This window comes from Piliocolobus tephrosceles, chromosome 2 (genome assembly GCF_002776525.5).
Source record: "Piliocolobus tephrosceles isolate RC106 chromosome 2, ASM277652v3, whole genome shotgun sequence".
Classification (NCBI taxonomy): domain Eukaryota; kingdom Metazoa; phylum Chordata; class Mammalia; order Primates; family Cercopithecidae; genus Piliocolobus; species Piliocolobus tephrosceles.
This window is the reverse complement of record NC_045435.1, coordinates 35,667,360-35,694,476: the sequence shown is the minus strand read 5'-3', so window position 1 is coordinate 35,694,476 and position 27,117 is coordinate 35,667,360. Positions and strand designations below refer to the sequence as shown.

Sequence of the window (27,117 nt, the reverse complement as noted above, 5' to 3'; positions counted from 1 at the left end):
TGACCAGAATTCACTGTCCAGTGTCGCTGGCAAGAGCCCACTCTCTGAAGATGGTGGGATGCAGAGGTGGGAGTACAGTTGAGGGTGGTCTTGTGAGCTGAGCACTCTCCCAGAAGTGTCCCCTACATATGAGGTCGACAGCTTATTCCTGCAGGGACTCAGGAGTAACTCTGGGTGCTAAAACAAAACTTGAGACCAGCACAGAAACAGCCAGCCCAGGAAGTTCGCCTTCCATCACACAGCAAGGCTAGCGGGATGCCCCTCCCTCTTCTTGGGCACCATTCTTCTCTTCCCTAGGCCGCCTGCTGCTCTTAGTGTTTTGTGTTTGTTAGTCGGTGCACGGTGGTGAGGGAGGCTGCTGTGTGATTTGCCCCAGCCACAGCCTCTGCAAAAGCCCCTGGGAGAAGACAGCAGCAGAGGGAGCTTCCTCTGCTGTCCAATAAAACTGCTGGCACTAACAAAGTACTTCTGAGTCAATTCAAATCTTCTGTCAAGCAACCGAAAGCTAGAAGGGGAAATGCCACCTCTCTGATAGATGACCCACCCAAAGAAAACGGAGCGACTTGTCATTGCTTTATAGACTGCAAGAAGAGAGCATCTCAGAAGTGGAGTCTCATCTGAAATCAAAGGAGTTAAAGAAAAAGTGGAAGTTTTCTTCAGCAAGTAAGTACATTTACTATTATCTTACTGTGGGACAGCTTGGTAGAACTAGTTACCAGCAACCTCACTGCTTTTTAAACAAACACACCGCCACTACCACCTCCTGGATCCATGCTTGCCCTCAAAGGAAACTTCAGGGTCTCATTCCCACAGGAGGCTGTGGCTTCCCAACACATTTGGAGCATCATAGTCAGAATTGTGGCCCTTTATTTTAAAATGTCCTAGATGCTAGCAAATATTATTTTTGTGGGCTGTATTTGAATTTCTCAAGCCAGTAAAATTCTAGTGAAAGTGGGAAAATCGCTTGAGCTCGGGAGGTTGAGACTGTGGTTAGCTATGGTCAGGCCACTGCACTCCAGCCTGTGCGACAGAGCAAGATTCTATCTTAAGAAAAACAAATTCTGGTGAATAAGTCTCTTTTGGCTAATCCTGCCTCAAATGTATGATGGATAACAAAACAATATGGCGTGACTGGAACTCTAGCTTCAGTGTGGTCTCCAAAGAGGACACTCAAGTATTCTCCGAGCAGCACAGGGCTGTGTCCTAGTAGCAGCCTGAAGGGGTGACAGTGGAGCACAGTGTTCATTTTCATTTCTCAATTTTGACATATTTACTGGAAAAATTAAACCCTAGCCGTCTCACATGAGAGCACATAATGTTTTTTTTTTTCTCTGTCACCGAGGCTGGAGTGCAGTGGTGCAATCTTGGCTCACTGTAGCCTCCACCTCCTGGGTTCAAGCAATTCTCGTGCCTCAGACTCCCAAGTGGCTGGGATTACAGGCACCCACCACCGCACCTGGCTAGTTTTTGTATTTTTGGTAGAAATGAGGTTTTGTCACATTAGCCAGGCTGGTCTGGAACACTGACCTCAAGTGATCCGCCCACCTCAGCCTCCCAAAGTGCTGGGATTATAGGCATGAGCCACCACGCCTGGACCTGGAGTACATAATTTTAATAAATAATGTGTGCACTGTCTTTTTTCCCTCCCTTTTTACGGATAGACTTTTCTGGTTATTGAGATCTCATACCCCTTTATGATATGTTATTTGAGCAGCAGGTTTAAATAATTGAGACACTTGTTTTCTTATGTTAATATGTCAAGAAAGAAGTTATTTCATAACTTAGGTCCTGCCTTGGACAAAATACACCCTTACTGTCTGCTCTGTGTTTCTTGGTATGTTCAGAAGAGAATTTGAACTTTTGGAGGTTGGCTAGCAGATATGGAGGGTCCTTAGAGCTCTCTGTGTTTCTAACCAAATCTTAATCCAGCCTATTAAGTAGAAAGCCTTTTCATGGAAGGGCTAGGTTGGTTCTTGGAACTGGTCCCCTCACAGAATTTCAACTTGCTTTCCCTCAGGGTCACGCCCTGCTTTAGAGGTTGCTTAGGTTAAACTCTCTAACTAATTTTAGCAGGCAACTCCGGAGTTTTACAACTCACAGTAGGCACACCTTCCTTCCTGGATGACTTTTATTTGTTCCTTTTTCAGGTTGTGAAACTAAATCCACAACCTTTGGAGACCAAGGACACCCTCCAATCTCTGTGTGTTTTGTAAACATCACTGGAGAATCCTCTAGGCCGGCAATTGGACTGTCACCACCCTGCCTGTTTTGTGCCTGGGAAGTGACCTGGTCTTACTTGGCTCCAAATTGTTGGCTTTCACTTTTGACCCTAAGCATCTGAAGCCATGGGCCACACATGGAGGCAGGGAATATCACCATCCAAGTGTCCATACCTCAAGTTCTTTCAGCTGTTGGTGCTGGCTGGTCTTTCTCATTTCTGTTCAGGTAAGCAACTTTCAGGAACTTAACGGAGTCAACTGCTACAGGGTTAAGAGAAAGGAAGTGGGGTTCTCTGAGCTGCTCCCTTCTATTATCCTATCAGCTGGAAGGAACCTTCAGGGTATTTTCAGAACATTTTAAAGATGAGAAGACTGTGGTTCAAAGAGGTTAAAGGACATTCCTATCATCACACAGCAAGTTAGCAACCAAGTTAACTCAAGAACCCAGACGTACAAGGAAGCATGGAAGGGACAGTGTTATTTTAACAAAACCATAGAGCGGATTCATAACGGTCTCTTCCATTACATGAGTATTAGATGCTCATGTACATTTTGTGATGTGCTAATACCAGCCTCAGAATCCATTCCCAGACTATATTTTCATGATACAGCTCAGTGAAAGTGTCCTGCTTCTAAAGTTGAACAGTGGTGATCTTCTTTCCAATTTGAAGGCGGGAGAGTAGTTGAGGACAATTCCTCTTAATGACGTTAATCTTCTTAACCTTCTTAAGTTCCTCTTAATACATTAATCTTATTTGTTCTGTTTTGGATGCTGAGATCTTTTTTCAACATTGTCATCTGACTTTAAGTGGTATCAGATTTAACATAAAATTATACTTTTAGTTGTTTTTAATCTGCCACAGAGGTATTACGTATATGTCCTGAAAGTAATAATTTGACTTCTAGAGGCTTTTGTTCCTGCCCAGGTGATCTTAAGAGTGCTGAACTTTTAGGACTGTCAAGAAGGGTGAAGCTTGTCCCTGCTGGCAGGATGGTTCTGATTTTTTTTTCTTAAGTCAGAAAACAAAAGATCTGTTTTCTAGTGAGCAGCATACCTCCTGGTTTCCCAAAAATCAACGAGTTTGGGCTCCAGCATGATTTGCCAGTCTGCAAAGACCCGACTATTAAGGGTCTTTGTCTTAAAAACTTCTCACGTAAAGTACTGCCTAGAATATCAGGTGTGAGAGAGAGGTAGAGGGAAGGGAAGAGGAGTTAGGGGCACACAGATTACTTGACTGCAATGGTGGTCATTTAAAATTTTCTCTCCAGAGCTATTTTGCATTGTTTTTAGAACCAAGAGAACCATGGCTTACATTTCACAATTTACGCCTCAGATTTTGTATATGTTTGACAGTTACATTACATTTCCAACAGTTACAATTTCCTTCTGGGGAGCTGGGGAAGCATTCCCAAACTAGTCTTCTGGGGAGTACAGAGGAGATTAAAATATTTAGAAGGAAATTTGTACAGGCTTCCCAGAAATAAGGGAGGTGGGGAGGGAGAGAGAATAGAAAGAGGGAGAATGATAAAAAAGTAAAAAAAGACATAAAATAAAAATTAAAACCCAAACTTTAGAAACTGTACCAGGAAAATTAGAGTCAGAGTTAAATGGAAAGAGATCTTTGAGCTAAAGAAAGATGTTTAGGAAAGTACCTTGTTCTCCTGATTTTACTGCTGCTGTGACTAAGTCAATGAACCACCTACTGTGTGCCAGGTGGGCCATAAAGTTGAGGCTAGGATTCCTGCACTCAAAGAGGTCTGCATATGTTAGTTGGGGGAATGCAAAGCTAACCCATGTAAAACAAGCAAAGAGCAATGAAATGCTTTGCCCTGATTGTAGGAGTCCAAGATCTGGGAAAGGGGGTACCAGACTGGGCTGCAGCGGGCAGGCTTTACAGAGGCAGATGGATGATGGAGAGAGAATTCTGGTCAGGGCAACAGCCTGGACAAAGGCACAAAGGTAAGGATGAGGCTGGCACAGGTGTTCATTCTTTTGTTTAATCATTTATTAATTCAACAAACATCATCTAGAAGCAAGAGACTTTTCTTGGTCCTGGGGACATGGCTCGGGCATTTGTGAAATTTACTATCATTGGGAAGAGGGAAAGTAATCCAATAGCCACTCAAATGAATGTGTTTGTTTGTTGGCCAACAAACAAAGCCAAGTGCTTTGAAGGCAGGGCATAGGCAGTGCCTAAGAAAGTGCTGTCTTCCCCTGCCAGTGAGGAGTGGCAGTGAGCTATGGGAGAAGCAGAGGAGGGACTGGCCCAGTGAGCAAAACCAGACCCTGCAGCACTTGTGGGCTATAGTCATGAATCCGCATGTTATTCAGGAGGCTGGAAGGGCTTTACCCAGGGTGCGGTCTACCCCAGCTCTGTTCACATTTGACACATGCCAGTAACCTGGGGGTTTTGCTAAATTGCAGTCTCTAGCACAGGGAATTTTTTAGAGAAGTGAATCTATTTTGCATAATGCTGTAATGATAGATACAAGTCATTATAAATTTGTCCAAATCCATAGAATATGCAATACCAGGAGTGATCCCTATCGTGAACTCTGGATTGGGGCGGGGCGGTAATGATGTGTTAATGTAGGTTCATTGATTGTAACAAGTGGACTGCTCTGGCGCAGGATGTAGACCGTGGTGGAAGCTGTGAATATGTGGGGAGGGAGTATATGGAAATCCTCTGTACTTTACACTTAATTTTTCGATGAATCTAAAGCAGCCCTAAAAAATAAAGTCTATATAGTTTTTTAAATGCTGTTTCCACTTAGGTGGGTCTGGGATGGGGCCTGAGAGTCTGCATTTCTAAGAAGCACCTAGGTGATGCTGATGCTGCTCCACCATACACTTTGAGTTTCAGTAGTAAAGGTGTAAATAACTTTAAAAAGGAAAAAGTGTTACTGAAGAAGGGCTTGTAGGGCAGCCCCCATGACTGTGCACAACCTATTAGGAGGTGATGTCAGTACTTACAGTAACTGATGATGTCTTTGATGAAAAGCATTGAGTCAGAGGGAAGTGGATGGAGAGTGTGTACCATGTAAAATTAGTGAGGACTGCCCGATGGCAGTGTAGGTGTGAGCTGTGCATGGTCTGTGGGAGGCGAGATTGAGTGAATAAAGTGGAGTAGGATTATAGAGGGCTTTATTCAGGGCAGAGATTTGCCACACTAGGCCTTCCTCTCCTGCCCTGGGTCAGAAAGCTACACCATGGCAAAGGTGTTCCCCCTCTCCTCCTGCCCAGTCACTGATGCCCAGGGGAAGGGATCCCTCTTTCATGCACAGGGTGGAACCAGCCAGGCTCCTCTCCCACTCTAGGTCGGCAGGCACTATCTATGGGGGCAGAAACGCCTGACTTTGTACTCCAGCAAAGTACAGTAAGTACTTTGTCAGTAAGTAAGTGGCAGTAAGTAAGTAAGTGGCAGTAAGGCAGAGGCTCTAACAGGGCAGCCCTCAGAGGGACCAATGTGGGCAGCTTTTCTTTCAGAGCTGGAGTCCTTTAAGAGAGGGTCAGGTCTAAGGAGAGGGGAAAGGCCTCCTGCAGGAGGAGGCAAGAGATGCAGGAAAAGCATTGCCTATAAGTTTATAGTCTGAAAACTCAGAGCTAGGAGAAAAGAGAATGCCCCAAAGAGCCACCATTCACAGAACACATCCTCCTCTCCCCGCAACACGTACCCTTATGCTGCTGGCCCAGGGGTCCCATGAGCAGTGATTGCTCCCATCATCACCCTGACAACAGTTGTTCATCCATGTTGCATATGTCTTAGTACTCCATTCGCTTTTACGGCCAAATAATATTCTGAAATAATATTCTGTTGTAGATTGAGATCTATTTTTTGTTTTTGTAGCGATGGGGTTTTTGCTATGTTGCCCAGGCTGATCTTGAACTCCTGGGCTCAAGCAATCCACCCGCCTTGATTGGCTCCCAAAGTGCTAGGATTACGGGTATCTGACCTAGATTGAGTCCCTGAGAGGTCCATTTTTTTTTTTTTTTTTTTCTGAGACGGAGTCTCGCTGTGTCGCCCAGGCTCTGGGGTGCAGTAGCGCGATCTCGGCTCACTGCAAGCTCCGCCTCCCGGCTTCACGCCATTCTCCTGCCTCAGCCTCCTGAGTAGCTGGGACTACAGCTCGTGAAAGTCCTCCACATAAAAATTAGCCCGCCACCACACCTGGCTAAATTTTTTTTGTATTTTTAGTAGTGACGGGGTTTCACTGTGTTAGCCAGGATGATCTTCGATCTCCTGATCCGCCTGCCTCGGCCTCCCAAAGTGCTGGGATTACAGGCGTGAGCCACCGCGCCGGGCCGAGAGGTCCATTATTTGTCTAAAACTGGTGGTCTACACTTGTTGGCAAATAGCTTCCTCTCCTGGGTGGCTAGCAGCCCAGAGTTGAAGTGGTCAGAGCAGGAGGGTGGCCAAGGGGTCAGGAGAGGCAGAGGCTGAGGCCAGCACTGTTGAGTGTCCCCAGTGTGCCATATAGGCGGGCAGTTTCCACACATCCACCAGAAGGCGAGCAGCGTTGCCGTCCATCTCTGCCTTCTCTCCACCTCCTCTCACAGCCTCTGCCCCTTTCTGACTGCTGCTGGGTAGAGGTGCCGGATGGGCTCCCCATGCCAGCTATGGGCACTGAACTTAGTTCAAGAATCAGCCAGTTACCATGGTGATGCTGGTCCTGTGGGGGTGTGGTTCAGCAAAGCAGTCTGTTGTGCATGAGAAAGGACAGCCCCATTAAAAATCTGTAGAGCCTTCTACAGTCAAGAAAGCACGTTACATCTGGTATCCTGTGATCGCTGTGATAATTATGTGAACCAAGGAAGACAGTTATCTTGGTCTGTTTTGTGCTACTATAACAGAATACCTGACATTGGGCAATTTAGAAAGAACAGAGATTTATTTATTACTGTTCTGGAGGCTGGGAAGTCCAAGGTCAAGGGGCTCACATATGATGAGGACCTTCTTGCTGCATCATCCCATGGCAGAGGATAAAAAAGCAGGAGAGCATGCACGAGACACAGAGTGGGAAGGAGGCCAAAACCATCCTTTATAAGGAAGCCTCTCCTGCTGTAGTGAACCCACTCCCAAGAAAATGGCATGAATCCATCCATGATGGCAGAGTCTCCATGACCTAATCACCTTTTAGCAGTCCCACTTCTCAACACTGTTATACTCGGAATTAAATTTCCAACACCAAAACTTTAGGAGACAATATCATAGCAATAGTATTATGACTGTTTTACAGAGATGGAACTTGAAGCCCAAAGAGGTTACCCAGCTTGCTCAAGGTTATGATTCTAATACACAGTGGATGGAGCCAGACCTCATTTCCTCATGCCTAACATGCATTCAGCAAGTATTTACTGAGCACCTACTATGGACCAGGTCCTGTTCTAGACACTGCAGATATGGCAGTGAACAAAGGAGGTAGCCTCTGCTCCATAGCTCCATACGTAATTATGTATCACATATACATGTAAATATACATCACAGTTATAAAAATATATATCAGTTGGAGACAAGCCTGAAGAGAAACAAATCAGGCAAAGAGACTAAAGAGTAGCAGGATGGAGCTGGGAAGGGAGGATGGTGCTGTTCAAGGAGAGTCAGGGAAGGCCTCTTTGTCAAGGGGCCACGAGAGCAGATGTGAGTAAAGTGGGACCTAAACTGTGTGGATCTCTGGGGAAGACATTGGCTCCCTCTAATGTCCCAGGTACCGTGGAGGACTTTTTTTTTTTTTTTGAGACAGTCTCTCGCTCTGTCGCCCAGGCTGGAGTGCAGTGGCCAGATCTTAACTCACTGCAAGCTCCACCTCCCGGGTTTACGCCATTCTCCTGCCTCAGCCTCCTGAGTAGCTGGGACTACAGGCACCCGCCACCTCGCCCGGCTAGTTTTTTGTATTTTTTTAGTAGAGATGGGGTTTCACTGTGCTAGCCAGGATGGTCTCGATCTCCTGACCTCGTGATCCACCCGTTTCGGCCTCCCAAAGTGCTGGGATTACAGGCTTGAGCCACCACGCCCGGCCCTATGGAGAACTTTTATGCGCAGTATTTCATTTTGAATCCTCGCACCCACTGGGTTGGATAGGTGTCACAATGCCCATTCAAAAATGGCTAAGCAAGCTCAGTTCAACCAAGTTTGAGACAGTAATATTGAGATTTCCGGTCCCTGACTCTTCCCATCAGAGTCACTGAAGCAGACAAAACCGTTAGATGCATGTCAGTTTCAACTGCTTTTTGTCTGTGTGTGAGGGAGTCCCTAAAATAGACAAAATTGATATAAATTTGTTGGGCAAATTTATAATGACTGTTTTCTGTCTCTGTGTGGTGGAACCCTGAAAACTGGGTTCCTATGTGAATTTCCAAATTGGAAGATTTTCGGTTCCTCTTTTTAGTTCTATTCTTCTTCACACTTTTCATCAAAGGCTGGACAAAAACTCCTTAGAAGCCATCATCAAAATTACATGGTTTCTCTTTCAGTTACGCTATCTCTTTTGCTAACATCACCACATACCAAAATCAGTGAGAAATATTGGATTCTTTTTGGGTGGGAACAAATAGCTCGGTGGGGAAAGACCGTATTATTGGGGGGCCCAGAGAAGTGAGTTGCTGTCTGTCTGGCCCATAGCAAGACCAGAGTCCTATATCTGACATAACCCTTGAGTGAAATGAAAGGTAAGAGTTAGCAGTGGGAGGAGGGAGAAAGAAAAATTGAAACTCTTACAGAAGACCTGCTATGTCCTTGGGACTTTTTATTTATATCATTTAATTGAATTGAATTTTCCAATGATCCCAAGGGGTAGGTGTCATACCTATTTAGAGATGAGGAAACAGATGAAACAGCAAGTGGCTGAGCTGGAACTAGAATCCAATCAATGGCGATGGATAGCCCATGTTCCTTCTACGTCTCATTTTGCTCTCCTTGCAACACTAGGAGTGTCTGGGTTATCGGCCACTTTGATCTTTAGCTAATATAGCTTCACTTTGAAATATGCTCCCCTCAAGTATATCTTTTTATTTCTTCCCTTCTTTCAGTTGTATTCCCTAAAACAGGGACCGGCAACATTCCACACAATTGCTGAAGGGGTGCCTGGACTATTCTGCATTACCTCACTTTGCTATGCAAATACCCACCATCACAACACTCTCTTGTTCAGTGCTGTGGTGGGGCCGTATCTCAGTCTCACAGAGGCCTGAGAGTGGCTGGTGAGATGGAAAGGTGCTAGTGCCCCATGATCCTGCTGTCTAAGAAGAGAGAGGGCTTGGAAATGAAGTCCCTAGACATGGGTCTCCCTAAGGGTGTCTGTATGGCTTCAGGGAATACAGGGCCCAGAAGGCACAGCATGACAGCACTGGGCAGGGGGCACTGGGGCCTTAGAGGGATGCTGCTTTTAGGTCCTACAACAGCCTAGGAAGAATGACCATGCCTTCTAAACCAAAAATCAGAAAATATAGCCTGCTAAGGAATTTTGGTGCTATTGACACAGAGACTAGTTTAGATATTGATGTGCTGATATTTCTTGGTTATACGGATGGAGAAATGAACAGAATGTTTTAAACAACACTTCTAGCAAATACAGGTTGGAGGGTAACTGTATAGCATGGACTGCAGATAGCCAAAGAGATAAAGGCAGGATATAGGATCTATTTAGGGTACCTGAAGACGGTAGAAATAGTCCAAAGGTATAAGCATGGGAGTCATTTCAGTCTGAAACCATGGGATCAATCAGGCCTGGAAAGAAAGGGACTCTGTTTCTTATTTATTTATTTGTTCATTTATTTTGAGACAGAGTCTCACTCTGTCCCCCAAGCTGGAGTGCAGTGGTATGATATTGGTTCACTGCAACCTACGCCTCCTGGGTTCAAGTGATTCTCCTGCCTCAGCCTCCTAAGTAGCTGGGATTACAGGTGTGTGCCAATACATCTGGCTAATTTTTTTGTATTTTTAATAGAAATGGGGTTTCACCATGTTGACCAGGCTGGTCTCAAACTCCTGACCTCGTGATCCACCCACCTCAGCCTCCCAAAGTGCTGGGATTACAGGCTTGAGCCACGATACCCAGCCTGAGACTCTGTTTCTTAAACCAAAGGGCTCAGTGGTAGGGCTGGGTTGGAGTGGGGGGCGGGGGACAGTGTTGCCTTACTTACTGGAACTGGGGCCTAAAACTGAAGAAATCAATAACCAAGAAGAATGGCCCTAAAAGCCTGGGCCAGAAAGAAAAAAATGTGTAAAACTGGGGCAGTTTCTTTTCCTCAGCTCAGTTTCCTCATTTGTAAGATAAGGCCACGAGAATGAATGATCATGGAAATCCCTTCCAGACCTCACATTCCTTACTATGACTTTCATATCCCCTGGGGCCGAGTACATTGTTTAACCCATGGTTGGCACTTATATCCAGGCCTTCTCAGGGGACCAGTGGACTTTCTCCCTCACGAGGGATCCCTGTCTCTGTCCCCAACTCCTGGCCTATAGGCATCTGGCTATATACATAAAACAAGCAAGTGCCTTTCCATATTTCTGAATGCTCAAGATGTCTCGTCATGCTGGGCGTGGTGGCTCAAACTTGTAATCCCAGCGTGTTGGGAGGCTGAGGTGGGCAGATCACCTGAGATCAGGAATTTGAGACCAGCCTGGCAAACATGGTGAAACATTGTCTCTACTAAAAATACAAAAATTAGCTGGGTGTGATGGTGGGGGCCTGTAATCCCAGCTACTTGGGAGGCTGAGGCAGGGGAATTGCTTGAGCCTGGGGGTGGAGGTTGCAGTGAGCCGAGATTGCACCACTTCACTCCAGCCTGGGCAAAAGAGCAAGACTCCGTCTCAAGAGAGAAAGAAAGAAAGAGAGAGAGAGAGGAAGGAAGGAAGGAAGGAAGGAAGGAAGGAAGGAAGGAAGGAAGGAAGGAAGGAAGGAAGGGAGGAAGGAAGGAAGGAAGGAAGGAAAAAGAAGGAAGCAAGGAAGCAAAAAGAAAGAAGGAAGGAAGGAAAGAAAGAAAAAGAAAGAAAGAGAGAGAAAGAAAAGAAAGAAAGAGGTGTCATCATATGCAGATGCAGGGGAAGGGGAAGATTCTGGATAACTCTTGAAGGGTAACATCACTGGAAGAGCTTTACCCATTTGGTTGGGTGTTGAACTGGATGTAGGAGCAGCACTCAGTGGTATGTGCAGGTGGAAAAATACGGCAATTTGCTTGTCAGTATATCAACAGGTATATCAAAGGTGTAAGGTGGCTGCTAATATATTGAATTCAGCTTTAGGCTGTAAACATAGATTTAGGTAAAGGAGGTGACAACCCAGTTCTACTCTGAGCCAATCACACAGTGGATGTCTGGAATGTTAGATTTAGTGGACTTTGCTTCCTCAAAAAAAAATATACACACAAATCAAACTGTGTAGTGAGGAAAGTGAGGGCACTCACTTTCAATACATCAATAAGGAATGGGGGCAGATGGGAACGTGCAGAACCATCTGAGAGAGGACATCACTGTACTCAGATGTCTGCAAGTCTTGCCATGTAAGAAGAATGAGATGTGTTTTGTAATGCCTGGAGAAAATAGAGGGAAACAGACTTCAACATAAAGCAAAGCAAAACTTCCTCAAACTGTCCAAAGATGAAATCAAAAGCCTTAGAAGTTAGTAAATTCCCCACCCCCTTGGAGAAAGGAGAATGGGATTCATATTTGGTGTGCATCTGGGCACTGAAATACAGTATATGCTTGCCGTAAATTATCTCATTTAATCCTCATAATAACCAATGTGAAGACTGGGGTTCAGAGAAGTAAAGTAAATTGCTTGAGGTCACACAGCTACTGTGGATTTTATTAAACACAAAAAGCCCATGTTCTTTCTACACCAACAACCAGGAGCCTCTAGGCAAGGAAGCTAGCAGGGGGCACTTAGTCATGATTGCCTTTAAGGTAAGTAGGGAAGTAGGCAGTCCTGAGAGCTTCAAATCCTAAGTCACTCAAGTGCAAAGAGGAGGAATCAGGATGTGTATTAAGGTGAGAGATGAAGGTTTTATTCCTGTGCCAAGCCAGTGAAGTCACATGAAATGAATTGTCTTTAGCTCACTTAATCTGGATAAAATTTATCCTTAGATTTTTTCCATGGTTAAATGCAGTTCTGTAGTTTAAATGAATGCATGTACACGTGCATATCTGTGTGTGTGTGTGTGTTGTTGTATCATGTGATTGTGGGGAGAGGGGCTGTAGGAGAAACGCAAGGGAAAGGGCAGTAAGCATCAGAGACCAGGTCTTTATAGTGAAATTCTTATTTCTCAAGGCAGTAGTAGCTGAAAATTACCTAATCAAGTGACCAGGCAACAAAGCCAAGAAGGAGGCCTTTGGTAAGTGGGAATCCATGAATAATGAAGATCGATTATGTTTCCTACCTATTTAAAGTATGGCCCTCTTTTTTCTTCTTAGTTGACCTCATCTCACTCCCTTATTCTTCGTCACGGCTGCAGAATCATAGGCCCTTGGAATCTCAGGCTGACCTGCCCCGTCCTAGACTTCCTGAACCTCACAATCTCTCAGTTGCCTCAGCTGCAAAATGGGGGAAATAATACATATCTCATGGGGTTGTTGGGGGATTAAATGACATAGCACCTGTCCCCTCCATAAAGCCACCACAGAGGAAGCAAAAAAAGAAAATACTTTGAAGAGTAATTCAATATAGGCTATCTAGACAGAGGTGGGCAGCAGCACCTTGCCCTCCTCCACCACCACTGTGCCCAGAACCTTAGTCAGGACTGACTTCTCTTGGGGGTGGTACTGTTAGATAAACCAAATAAGAAGTAATAGGACTAAACACGCCTGCTGTGAGAGAAGGCTCATATGCTCCTAAATCTTGCATGTCATTGGAAAATTCTCAAGAAAAAGGAAAGGGATAGTTTATGTTATAATGATTGGTCCACGAGTCTGATTTTAGTGATTTGTCTTCACTGTTTTCGAAACCAAATCTGTTTTTTGTGCAATCACATTTAGTTTTTCTAAATAGTGACTTCCAAAACCTTTAAAAAGCATTGAAGTGCAACTGCTACTTTTTGAGGTTCCTCAAAAAATTAAAAATAGAACTACCATATGACCCCAAAATTGCATATATCCGTAAGAATTGAAAGCAGGGTCTTGAGGAGACATTTGCACACCCATGTTCACAGCAGCACAGCAGCCAGGAGTTGAAAAGCAAGCAAAATGACAATCGACAGATGAATAGGCAAACAAAATGTGCATCGACAGATGAATAGGCAAACAAAATGTGCGGGGGGTGTGTGTGTGTAATATTATTCATTATCCTCATGATCACATCATTACCATTCCAAAGGAAGGAAATCCTATCGTATGCTACAACTTGAATGAACCTTGAGTGCATCATGCTAAGTGAAATAAGCCGATTATAAACAGGCTGTTACTATATGATTCTATTTCTATGAGATACTTAAAGTATCCAAATTCATACAAACAAACAGAATGGCAATTGCCAGAGACTGAGGGGAGAGGGGGAAAAGGGAGTTGTTTAATGGACATAGAGTTTCAGATTTGCAAAATGAAAATTTCTAGAGATCTGTTTCACAACAACGTGAATATACTTAACACTACTGAACTGTACACTTAAAAATCAATAAGATGATAAATTTTATGTTACGTGTTTGTTTGTTTTGAGATGGAGTTTCACTCTTATTGCCCAGGCTGGAGTGCAATCTCAGCTTACTGCAACCTCCACCTCCTGGGTTCAAGTGATTCTCCTCCCGAGTAGCTCAACCTCCCGAGTAGCTGGGATTACAGGTGCCCTCCACCACACCCGGCTAAGTTTTTGAATTTTTAGTAGAGACAGAGTTTCACCATGTTGGCCCGGCTGGTCTCAAACTCCTGACCTCAAGTGACCTGCCTGCCTCGGCCTCCCAAAGTACTGGGATTACAGGTGTGAGCCACCATGCCCAGCCTGTTATGTGTTTTTTACCACAATTTTTAAAAAATGAAGAGAAAAAAAGCATTGAGGACTGAAAAAGTCAAACTGGATTGATGCTTAGTCACCAGACACAACACCCTAAGTTCTGTTACTGCTAACTTTGGATTCCTGACCGTGCAGGAATCTATACTTAATAAATATACAATCCTGTTCTGTTTGCCTCTCCATAGGTATTATCCACGTGACCAAGGAAGTGAAAGAAGTGGCAACGCTGTCCTGTGGTCACAATGTTTCTGTTGAAGAGCTGGCACAAACTCGCATCTACTGGCAAAAGGAGAAGAAAATGGTGCTGACTATGATGTCTGGGGACATGAATATATGGCCTGAGTACAAGAACCGGACCATCTTTGATATCACTAATAACCTCTCCATTGTGATTCTGGCTCTGCGCCCATCTGACGAGGGCACATACGAGTGTGTTGTTCTGAAGTATGAAAAAGATGCTTTCAAGCGGGAACACCTGGCTGAAGTGATGTTATCCGTCAAAGGTTGGTGGGATTTTCTGATTTTACTTTAGGCCGGCAGATTCTTAATGCCCTTAAAGACACATGGCTATTGATTTAGGTGAAAATTTTACCAAAGAGGGATGTAACTCACTTCATGTCTTGGGGTTAAGTCTCTAGTTGTACGACAAACCCTAACTGGTTTCTAAAGATGTCCTGGAAATATCTGCTAATGTGCATTTCTTGTTCTTTGACAATCCAAGTTCATGACAATCATCTTGGGGCACTGTAATGACCTAAAGAGCCTCTCAATCACCAAGGGGCATCTTTGATTTGATATAGCCTTGCTACTAACTACACTTGACCCAGCAATATCTGCTTGGGCAAGTATACTGAAAAGGTAACAGGGCTGGGTATGGTTGGCTTATGCCTGTAATCTCAGCACTTTGGGAGGCTAAGGCGGGCAGATCATTTGAGGTCATGAGTTCAAGATCAGCCTGGCCAACATGGCGAAACTCCGTCTCTACTAAAAATGCAAAAATTAGCCAGACGTAGTGGCACATGCCTGTAATCCCAGCTACTCTGGAGGCTGAGGCAGAGAATTGCTTGAACCTGGGAGGCGGAGGCTTCAATGAGCCAAGATCACACCACTGCACTCCTGCCTGGGTGACAGAGCAAGACTCCATCTCAAAAAAAAAAAAAAAAAAAAGAAAGAAAGAAAGAAAAGAAGAGGTAAAAGAACAATGGAGGCATAAAATCTTTTTCAGGTAGTATGTGAATGTCTATTACTATGGCTATTTTACTATTATATTCTAATATTTTCAAAGTGATCATTTACTTATTGCATATTTGAAACTCTAATCTAGCAGTCAGTCCTGAAAAGTTAGATGTTAGAGAATTGGGCCGGGCGTGGTGGCTCAAGCCTGTCATCCCAGCGCTTTAGGAGGCCAAGGTGGGTGGATGGCTTGAGCTCAGGAGTTAGAGACCAGCCTGCCCAACATGGTGAAATCCCATCTCTACTAAAAATACAAAAATTAGCCAGGGGCGTGGTGGCTACTTAGGAGGCTGAGGCAGGAGACTCACTTGAACCTGGGAGGCGGAGGTTGCAGTGAGCAGAGATGGTGCCACTGCACTCCAGCCTTGGTGACAGAGCAAAGACTCTGTCTCAAAAAAAAAAAAAAAAAAAAAAAAAAAAAAAAAAGCATACAGAGGAGGGTGAACATTTCCCTAGTGGTAGAGATTCTGTCTTAAAAAAAAAAATGTTAGAGAATTGAATGCATAATTAATTCCTGCCACAAGGAAAAAAACTAATATACGACTCATAGCTCTGTTTATCTACCTACTGTGGAAGGTAAGCATTTCTGGTCTTGGAAAGAAAGGACCCTTGCTTTTGTAACCGCCCAAGTGGTTTACCTTGCCTGCTGCCTAGACAGAGCCGATTCATCAAGACAGGGGAATTGCAACAGAGAAAGAGTAATTCATGCACAACTGGCTGTGCGGGAGAGCGGAGTTTGATTATTACTCAAATCAGTCTCTCCGAGCATCTGGGGAGCAGAGTTTTTAAGGATAACTTGGTGGGTCAGGGGAAGCCAGTGATCTGGGAGTGCTGATTGGTCAGGGATGAAATCATAGGGAGTTGAAGCTGTCTTCTTGCACTAGGTGGGAGCCACAAGATCAGATGAGCCAGTTTATTGATCTGGGTGGTGCCAGCTGATCCATCAAGTGCAGGGGCTGCAAAATAGCTCAAGCACTGATCTTAGGAGCAGTTTAGGGAGGGTCAGAATCTCGTAGCCTCCGGCTTTATGACTCCTAGACCATAATTTCTAATCTTGTGGCTAATGTTAGTCCTACAAAGGCAATCTACTCCCCAGGCAAGAAGGAGGTCTGCTTTGGGAAAGGGCTGTTACCATCTTTGTTTAAACTATAAACTAAGTTTCTCCCAAAGTTAGTTCAGCCTACACCCAGGAATGAACAAAGACAGCTTGGAGGTTAGAAGCAAGATGGAGTCAGTTAAGGTAGATCTCTTTCACTGTCTCAGTCATAATTTTGCAAAGGGGATTTCGCTTTAATCACAGTATAACGGAGGATACTGAAGGAGCCAGAGCCCTTCTTGAGAAATTAGAGCCCTGAGCCACTTTCTCACAGTTGGAATTTGAGCATATTTCTTTTTTTCCCTGGGCACTTGAGCCTGTAGTGAAAACCAAACTTCTTACTTAATAAAACATAATGATTAATCTTGATAATAGATAACTTCAGCAGATTCTTAGTGAATTCCTTACTGTTCTTCGTTTTGATCATTAGCTATGAATCTTTACTTGTGACATCCAGATCACACCTAAAGTTTTGGGGAGTAAGGCAAAGTTACATGGAACTATCTTAAACTTCACTCGGTGTTTTCTCTGCTCTTGGATAGAATAAATTATTATATGGTGATGTGATTTGAAGGGTACTAAGAAGCCTACCTGTTCCACAATTTTTACCTGCATTGACTCCTGAAATTCTCATCATCATAGCCATTCCTGCTAGTTTCTCCATTTTCCTCCTAAAAGATCCCTGTTGAAACATTTCAAGGGGGCAGGCCCTATTAGCAGATTACCACAAGGGGACAATGTGACATTTCTGGGGTACTCAGAACCGAGGGTGTGGGGGTGGACAAAATCCAGTAAAGGGAAGACAAAAAGGTTACTTGCTTAATTTTACAAGAAGCATTCTGAATTTTCCAACTGAGTCAAAGCAGTGCTTCTCAAAGATTTATATGCCTATGAGTCACTTGAGGGTCTTGTTAAAAATGTAGATTTAAGTTCAGTAGGTCTATGGTTTGGATCTGAGATTCTGCACCTCTAACAAGCTCTCAGGTGATGCCTGTGCTGCTGTGGAGGACCACAATTTGAGAAGCAAGGAATGAAGCTCTCATTTGGCTAGAGTGACCAGTTATCCTCTTTGCTCAGAACCAAAGGGTTTATTTGGGGCACAAGATTTTGGTGCTAAAACTGGTCCTTAGGCAAATAGGACAAGTTGGTTACCCTATATTTGTCTAAGATTGCAAAATGGTAATATAATATCAGCATAGCTATATGAAAACCTCCATTAACTGGCATGTATGAGAACTAGCTACATTCGTTAACAGCTTAATTAAGTTAATGGATTTTTCCTTATAAAATGTGTGCACCTATTCCTTTACTCATAAGATATTCTTACCCTTCCCTATTAAGAGTGGTGAAACTTGGGTTAACTAATTAAAATGAGATACAAAGGTTACAGTCTTACAACGTCTTTGATTGTTCACAATCTCACAAGACCTTAGGAGTGGTTACCCTAAACAGATCACCTTAGAAAAATGGTGGGAGATGGAGTTTAGGCTGTTCTAAGCCAAGACAGATTTTGAAATTTGTTTTTTTTTTTTTTTTTTGAGATAGAGTCTCTTACTCTGTCACCCAGGTTGGAGTGCCAGTGATCTCGGGTCACTGCAGCCTCTGCCTCCTGGGTTCAAGCGATTCTCCTGTCTCAGCCTCCCAAGTAGCTGGGACTATAGGCGTGTGCCACCACGCCTGGCTAATTTTTGATTTTTAGTAGAGACAGGGTTTCACCATGTTGTCCAGGGTGGTCTCGAACTCCTGACCTCAAGCGATCATCCCGCCTTGACCTCCCAAAGTGCTGGGATTACAGGCATGAGCCAGCGTGCCCGGCCTTGAAAATATTTTTAATATAATTCCTGGTATAGGTGGCATTCCTGTAGTTTATTTCCCAGAAAAGCAGAGAACAAAAATTAACATGAATCATATTAATAATTTAGGATATGAGTTATTTGGATTTGTTATTCCTAATTATAACACAAAACATATTGATGTTATAAGAAACAGAGAATATTCTAGATGTCAGCTGCCTGTGTCATGAGTCGATCTTATAGGATAAATTAGTAAGTGGGAAATAACAATGCCAACTAAAAATGGCTCAGGAACATATCAAACTTCATTTAAGGATAGGGTTCATTAAAAAAAAAAAGGTAACTTCACCTCCAACCAAATCCAACTTTCCCCCTTTCCTGGTAATTATAATCATTTGTCATGGCTTCCCTTTATCGTCTTATTCTAGGTGCCACAAGGCATTCCTGGAAGTGTTTGCCTGGCAACCTGATTTAAATGAGGGGGCTTACCTAAGAGAGGATAAATTCAAGACCCACTTAAATATAGCTATCATTGGCTGGGCGTGGTGGCTCACATCTGTAGTCCCAGCACTTTGGGAGGCTGAGGTTAGTGGATCATGAGGTCAGGAGATGGAGACCATCCTGGCTAACACAGTGAAACCCCATCTCTACTAAAAATACAAAAAATTAACTGGGCGTGGTGGTGTGTGCCTGTAGTCCCAGCTACTCTGAAGGCTGAGGCAGAAGAATTGCTTGAACCGGGGAGGCGGAGGTTGCAGTGAGCCAAGATGATTCCACTGCACTCCAGCCTGAGCAACAGAGCGAGACTATTTAGTTTCCTGTGTGTCAGGCTCTGTGCTAAGTGATTTCTATGAATGATGTCATTTAATTCTTACAACCCTGGGTATTAGTATCCCTATCTTATAGATGAGCAAACTAAGACTAAAGGTGGGTAAGTTATTGACCCAGGGTCACAAGGCAGAACTAGTTTTAAAACCTGCTCTTGACGATCACATGCTACTTGACATCTCTGTGGGGCTCAGAATTCTGAAAAGAAAGATAACTCTATGGGGAGATTGAATCCCCACACTCATGCTAAGAAGTTAAACTCTTTCCGTGTAAGAATAAGTGAGGAAGTCGCTAGGGGATCTTTCTCCTATGTTCTCTGCATTTATTTTCCTGTACTTTGTACTTCAGTATCTTATGGGGATCAAATATATGAATGAAAGAGTGCCTCAAGTGTCTTGGAGGAATGCTAGGAAGGCCTTCCTGTCCCTTTAAGGCATATCAAAATATTAAGAAAATCAACAGAGTGTGGTGGATGAGGTTATAGGCTCAATGTTGTAGTCTGGATATAGGTTTTTCTGAGTAAAAGACCACCTTTTTTTTTTTTTTTTTTTTTTTTTTTAAATTTCAACCAGGTATTTAATTGGTCTGGCAACTGCACAATATACAAATTTCTGAAAGGTATCTCCTGTTTGAAAGCTAGCATAGCTTCATCCCAGTAATTAATTCAGACAAATACACAGAACACAGAGAAGTCATAAATTATACATGGAAGACTCCCAAACCAATTAACAACTAAACTCAGTCTATACAGCTTTCTATTTTTCAGGCTTCCTTATACATATTAAATAAATAAACGGCATGTCTAATAGCAAAATAATAAAAAAATTCAAATGAATTCAAATAAATTTATTCAAATAAATTTCAATGATATTTTCAAATGAACATATTACTGATATGGTTCACAGTTTTTCTTTTCACCTAAAATAAAGAGCTTGCCCATGGTCTCAGGATAGAATAAAGAGAGGGGAAACCCCCTCCAGAAATAGATATGCAATTTAAAAAATATTGGTCCTGGGTGTTTTTTTTTTTTGCGGGGGCGGGGTGTTGGTGAGACTCAGTAGAAGCAAAAGCTCATGACTATAGTTCAGTGCCCACCCCCCACTCACACGCACACAATGTCCCCTCAAAAGCCAGGTCACAGGCTTGCAAATGAGGCAGCATTTTCCATTCTCCAAGATCTCCTCTCCTTGACCAGATTTATGTTTTCTCTCTCCCCATCTAGACCCTTTCCAAACGAAAGTTCTATGTTAGGCAAAGTCTTCTCTATTTATGTATGGAGTTTAGGTAGTCAGAGAGAAGAGGAAACACAACTTCATGGAGCCCTTACCTGTATCAGACTTAACAGTCAATGTTCAAAGGATAAGACCAGAAAGGAGGACGTGAGAAACCATTCTCAAGAGCAAAGGGGTAGGCCCCTCATGTAAAAGACGACCTTTTAAAAAGCAAGGAAATGCTAACCCTAAATTTAGGATAGCGATTACCTTAGGTAAGGGAAAGAGAGGGACAGGAGAGGTGACATCATAGTAGCAGATTTACCTCAGTTACTGTCAGTGTTTTGGGTCTCAAGTTGAATGGTGGGTTTTCAGGTGTTCGCTATAGTTTAGTAAATAAATAGATAACATAGAAGAAAGCCACTTGTGTACCTCAAGCATCAGGAAGAAACAAAGAGAAGACAAGAAAAGGAAAGGAAAGAAAGAAAGGCAAGGTCAAGAAAAGACAGGCTCTGGTGTCAGACAGATTTGAATTCTGCCACTACTGGTTGGTTATAATTTCTCTAAACCTGTTTGATTACTTATGAAATGGAAATTATATTAGGTTAAATCATATGAAATTACTGATCTTTGACCTTTTTAGATTTACAACTTACCTCTCTAGGGATTCCGTGAAGACAAAATGAGATAAGGTCCAGACCTAACAAACAAGAGCTCAGTAAATGTTGTCTATTATTCTTCTGTTCATCTCTTACAATTGCAAGTACTCTGGCAACATTTATTCGCACGAACCTACTTCTCCTTTCTCTAGTAAGTGCCCTCCTATCTCCATCAAAAAGTGGTAAAGAATTGATATAACCAATTCAAATCAAAGTTAGTCTTTGGATTATACATAACTATTAATGATTAATGGGAAGTTGCAAGTTATAGCTCATTTTATCATTCTTGTTTTGTTTTGTTGTTTTTGAGATGAAGTCTTGCTCTTTTGCGCAGGCTGGAGTGAAGTGGTACGATCTCAGCTCACTGCAACTTCCACCCTCCAGGTTCAAGCAATTCTCCTGCCTCAGCCTCCCGAGTAGCTGGGATTATAGGTGCCTGCTACCATGACTGGTTAATTTTTGTATTTTTAGTAGAGATGGGGTTTTGCCATATTGGCCAGGCTGGTCTCAAACTCCTGACCTCAGGTGATCCACCTGCCTTGGCCTCCCAAAGTGCTGGGATTACAGGCGTGAGCTGCTGCGCCTGGCCTTTATCAACCCTTATTAAAGCTAGAAAATTATTTAAAAATAAACCTCTACACACATAGGTTTGTAACTATATGTAATTATATATTCTTGTTCTTTCTTTAGCTGACTTCCCTACACCTAGTATATCTGACTTTGAAATTCCACCTTCTAACATTAGAAGGATAATTTGCTCAACCTCTGGAGGTTTTCCAGAGCCTCACCTCTCCTGGTTGGAAAATGGAGAAGAATTAAATGCCATCAGCACAACAGTTTCCCAAGATCCTGAAACTGAGCTCTATACTGTTAGCAGCAAACTGGATTTTAATATGACAACCAATCACAGTTTCATGTGTCTCATCAAGTATGGACATTTAAGAGTGAATCAGACCTTCAACTGGAATACACGTAAGTGACATTGTTCTGGGGAGTTTCTACTATATCGAATCTAAAAAGACAATATAGTCATGTGTCATTTAATGATGTGGATACATTTTGAGAAACGCATCATTAGGCAATTCTGCCACTGTCTGAACATCAGAGTGGACTTACATAAACCTAGATGGTATAGCCTACTGCACACCTAGGGTACATGGTACAGCCTAGTGCTTGAGGCTACACACCTGTACAGCATGTTACTATACTGAATACATAGACAGTTGTAGTACAATAAGTATTTGTGTATCTAAGCATATGTAAACACAGGAAAGGTACAGTAAAAATACAGTATTATAATTTTATGGGACTACCATCATATATGCGGTAGGTCATTGAAAACATTGTTATGTGGCACATTACTGTAACTCAGCCAGATACATTTTAGAATTGTCATATTTACTTTGATAGTATTTTATAGTATTTTTAGATACACAAATGGCCATGTGCTATTATGACTTATTAAAGTCACTGTGAGGGCTGGGCACAGTGGCTCACGCCTGTAATCCCAGCACTTTGGGAGGCTGAAGTGGGAGGATCACTTGAGCCCAGGAGTTCAAGACCAGCCCGGGAAGCATGATGAGACCCTGACTCTATGAAACATTTAAAAAATTAGTCAGGCTTGGTGGCACATACGTGGAGTCCCAGGTACTCGAGAGGGTAAGGTGGGTGGCTTACTTGAGCCCAGGTGTTCAAAGTTGCAGTGATCTATGATCATGTCACTGAACTCCAGCCTGGGCAACAGAGCGAGACCCTGTCTCTAAAAGAAATAAAATAATTTTAAAAATAAATTTAAAAAATAAAGTCACTGTGCAAGGTGTGATAATGTTACTAATTTTCTTTTTCTTTTATTTTTTTGAGACCATCTCACCCTGTTGCCCAGGTGGGAGTGCAGTGGCACAATCTCGGCTCACTGCAACCTCCGCCTTCCGAGTTCAAGCAATTCTCCTGCTTCAACCTCCCCAATAGCTGCGATTACAGGCGCCAGCCACCACCCTTGGCTAATTTTTTCTATCTTTGGTAGAGATGGGTTTCACCATGTTGGCCAGGCTGGTCTTGAACTCCTGACCTCGTGACCCACCCACCTCAGCCTCCCGAAGTGCTGGGATTATAGGCATGAGCCACTGTGCCTGGCTTTATTTTCTTGTAATAAATATTCTAAAATTTATATATACTAATAACCACTATCCATCATCTTAAAAAGTTATTGTAACAATATTGTTATTGAAAGTATTAAAATGTGCCCTTTGGAATTGCCCTTAGGGATTTGGTACTTTCTTTTAGGGCATACCACCCACATGGTTCCATGGTGCCAAACAATTCTTTTTTTTTTTGTGGGTGAATGTGCTTTTTAAGAACTATTGGTGGAGGCCGGGCGCGGTGGCTCAAGCCTGTAATCCCAGCACTTTGGGAGGCCGAGACGGGTGGATCACGAGGTCAGAAGATCAAGACCATCCTGGCTAACACGGTGAAACCCCGTCTCTACTAAAAAAAATACAAAAAACTAGCCGGGCGAGGTGGCGGGCTCCTGTAGTCCCAGCTACTCGGGAGGCTGAGGCAGGAGAATGGCGTAAACCCGGGAGGCGGAGCTTGCAGTGAGCTGAGATCCGGCCACTGCACTCCAGCCCCGGCAACAGGGCGAGACTCCGTCTCAAAAAAAAAAAAAAAAAAAAAAAAAAAAAAAGAACTATTGGTTCCTTCTGAACCAAGTCTGGGAAAGGTGAGTGACAAACTCCTTGAAGACAACGCCTGAAAAGAGGTCATTTTGGAGCAAATATTTTACCCTACTGGTAGTAAACTAAGAGAATTCTCTTTCCCCAAGAGGTGAAATCACTTGAAAATATAAAATGAAAATGTTGGGTTTACATGAATATATGCATCTTAGGGCTATAATGGCTTAAGATGGCTTACAAGGTGAACTCAGATGCTCAAAATATTAATAGTTGTTTAAATTGTATGGCTGATCATACAGAAGACCACAGGTCTCTCTTCCTACCCCTAGCCCCACTCCCAAGGATAGGTTTTGTGACTATAGTAAGAAACAATACACTGAGTTTGATATACAGTTGCACGTAAGTATATGGCACAATATATATTATATAGTATGTCTTTACTTATAGTTGTGAAGTGGATAATTTATTTTAGATGGTCTAGTAATTCAGGCTAGTATATGATTTACTCTAGATCTTTCAGTGTTACAGCATATTCTTTTTTGGGGGGGGGGACGGACTCTTGCTCTGTTGCCCAGGCTGGAGTGCAGTGGCGTGATCTTGGCTCACTGCGACCTCTGCCTCCCAGGTTCAAGTAATTCTCCTGCCTCAGCCTCCTGTGTAGCTGGGACTATAGGTGCCAGCCACCACGCATGGCTAATTTTTGTATTTTTAGTAGAGACGGGGCTTCACCATGTTGGTCAGGCTGGTCTCAAACTCCCGACCTTAGGTGATCCGCCCACCTCAGCCCCACAAAGTGCTGGGATTACAGGCGTGAGCCACCGCACCCAGCTACAGCAGATTCTTTATTTTCCTCAATGAGATAAAATTTCATGGGAAAATTAGTTCAACTATAAACCAAACTTTGACATGACTATTGATACTCCAAACTCACCAGTCTCAGTCATCTTTTATGTGTTGTAAAAATTTTATTAAAATGAGGCTTCAATCATAAAGATAGTTTATTAAGTCTCTATTTTTACCTTCTTGTTATAGCATTATTTAACAAATTTTACATTATTCTGATTGAAGGTAGAAAACAGTAGAGTCCTGATTATTAAATCAGTAATACTAGCTTTAACTGCATTTTGATTTGGACATTATTTATATTGGAATATGGATATATGTGACATTCTAGGACAGGGGTTGGCAAATTTTTTCTGAATAGAGCCGGATAGTAAATATTTTAAGCTTTGCAGTCACAGTCTCTGTTGCAACAACTCAATTCTGCTGGTTGTAGCATGAAAGCAGCCACAGACAAGACACAAATGTTCCAACAAAATTTCATTCTTTGCTTTTTTTTTTTTTTTTTTTTTGGAGACAGAATTTCACTCTCATTGCTCAGGCTGGAGTGCAGTGGTGTGGTCTCGGCTCACTGCAACCTCTGCCTCCTAGGTTCAAACGATTCTTCTGCCTCAGCCTCCCAAGTAGCTGGGATTACAGGTGCCTACCACCACAATTGGCTAATTTATGTATTATCTTAGTGGAGATGGGGTTTCACCATGTTGGCCAGGCTGGTCTCGAACTCCTGACTTGGTTGGTCTCGAACTCCTGACCTCAGGTGATCCATCTGCCTCAGCCTCTCAAAGTGCTGTGATTACAGGCGTGAGCCACCACGCCCAGCCACAAAATTTCATTTTTAAGAACAGGTGGCAGGACAGGTTTGGCCCATGTGCTATAATTTGCTAACTTAAAGATTTTGTGGTTGGAGAGCTTTGGTGTATAAACGTCCTACATCTCATTAATTGGACTGTGTGGGGATTCTTTAGAATAAGATTCAAAAGCAAATAATGCATTTATGGGAGGTCAAGGGCTGACTGCACTAACAAATATACATTAGATGTATAGTTCATAGAAATGTTACAGGTCAATGTGAGTAAAGTTTTGACGTGAAAATGTATTAGTCCGTTTTCATGCTGCTGATAAAGACATACCCAACACTGGGCAACTTACAAAATAAAGAGGTTTAATTAGACTCACAGTTTCACATGGCTGGGAGGCCTCACAATCATGGCAGCAGGCAAGGAGGAGCAAGTCATGTCTTACACGGATGGCAGCAGCTAAAAAGAGAGCTTGTTATAAGGAAACTCCTGTTTTTAAAACTATCAGATCTCGTGAGACTCATTAACTATCACAAGGACAGGGCAGGAAAGACTTGCCCCCATAATTCAGTCACCTCCCACTGGGTTCCTCCCATGACATGTGGAAACTGTGGGAGTTATAATTCAAGATGAGATTTGGGTGGGGACACAGCCAAACCATATCAGTAAATAACTGATCTGGAAAAAAAAAAAAGCCCAAATGTATTAATTAAGCAGATTGGGCATATGATTCTTTTTAGTGTAGTCCCACCAAATTTGTTTTCCCTTGATAAACTGGAAGGAGATAAATCTGGGAGAGTCATACTCATGGTATCTAATAAGCTACATGTGCAGATGCCCTCACACAGCTGTGCACCTTGGATTCTGGGTCTGTCCCTGTGGCTTGTTACCAGGTTTCTAACAGGTGTCATGACAGACCTGGCTTGCTGCTACCGAGGCCTCCCTCCTTCCCTCACACACATACTCTCTCTAGGTTGAATGAGGCTTGTGGATGGGTGTGGAGTGGAAGCCAGGAATGAGCTGAAGCCTGTGAAACTTCTAGATTCCCAAGATAACAGCAATGGCTTGTTATTTTTTGTGTCATTCTAATCTGTAGAGGTCAACTCTGGTAATCACTTGATGTCTCCATGCAATCTGGTGTTTTAGAGAAAAAAGAAAAACCTATCTTTGTATCTCCTATCTTTAATTGGTAGATACACTATGATTAAACAGGTGTTTTAGAATGATTACTGTGACAGCAATGTGCAGAAATTATTAGAGCCTAGGAAACCTGAGGCAAAGAGACCTTTTTGCAGGCTACTAAGTGGGAGATGAGAAAAATCTCAGCTAAGGCAGTTGCTGCAAGAGATTTGGGAAAAAGCAGTAAGTTCCAGAGATATTCTTAATATAGAACAGAAAATACATGGGAGCCTACTGGGAAGTGAGCACAAAGAAAATACCACACTCCTATTTGGGTAACTAAATGGCATTGTTATTCACTGAAATGGGAGAATACAGGTGGTAGATGTGATCTGGAAAGCATGTAGTAAATTCAGTTTCAATCAAGTGGAGATGCTGGCATCCATCCAATATATAAATTTAAAAATCAGATGACATTTTTTTTTTTGTCTTTTTCTGAGATGGAGTCTTACTCTGTCACCCAGACTGGAGTGCAGTGGCGCGATCTCAACTCATTGCAACCTCTGCCTCCCTGGTTCAAAGAATTCTCTTTTTTTTTTTTTTTTTTTTTTTTTTTTTTTTGTGCGGGGGTTTTTTTTTTTGGCCCCCCTGGGGGGGGGGGGGCCCCCCCCCCCCCCCCCCCACCCCCCCCCCCCCCCCCCCCCCCCTCT

General features: G+C 43.1%; 1 protein-coding gene across 2 annotated transcripts in view; it reads left to right on the top strand.

Moving 5' to 3' along the window:
• The first annotated feature begins 287 nt into the window (after positions 1–287).
• Positions 288–27,117, top strand: part of CD80 (CD80 molecule) — a 34,280-nt gene continuing 7,450 nt past the window's right edge. The window contains exons 1-5 of one of the 2 annotated variants that reach the window (XM_023214046.3): positions 288–663; positions 2,148–2,445; positions 4,060–4,179; positions 14,345–14,662; positions 21,670–21,951. In XM_023214046.3, coding sequence (XP_023069814.1) covers positions 2,346–2,445; positions 4,060–4,179; positions 14,345–14,662; positions 21,670–21,951 — 820 coding nt within the window. In that variant the 5' untranslated portion in view covers positions 288–663; positions 2,148–2,345. The remainder of the gene's footprint in view (positions 664–2,147; positions 2,446–4,059; positions 4,180–14,344; positions 14,663–21,669; positions 21,952–27,117) is intronic. The other variant, XM_023214053.3, reaches the window with a different exon arrangement.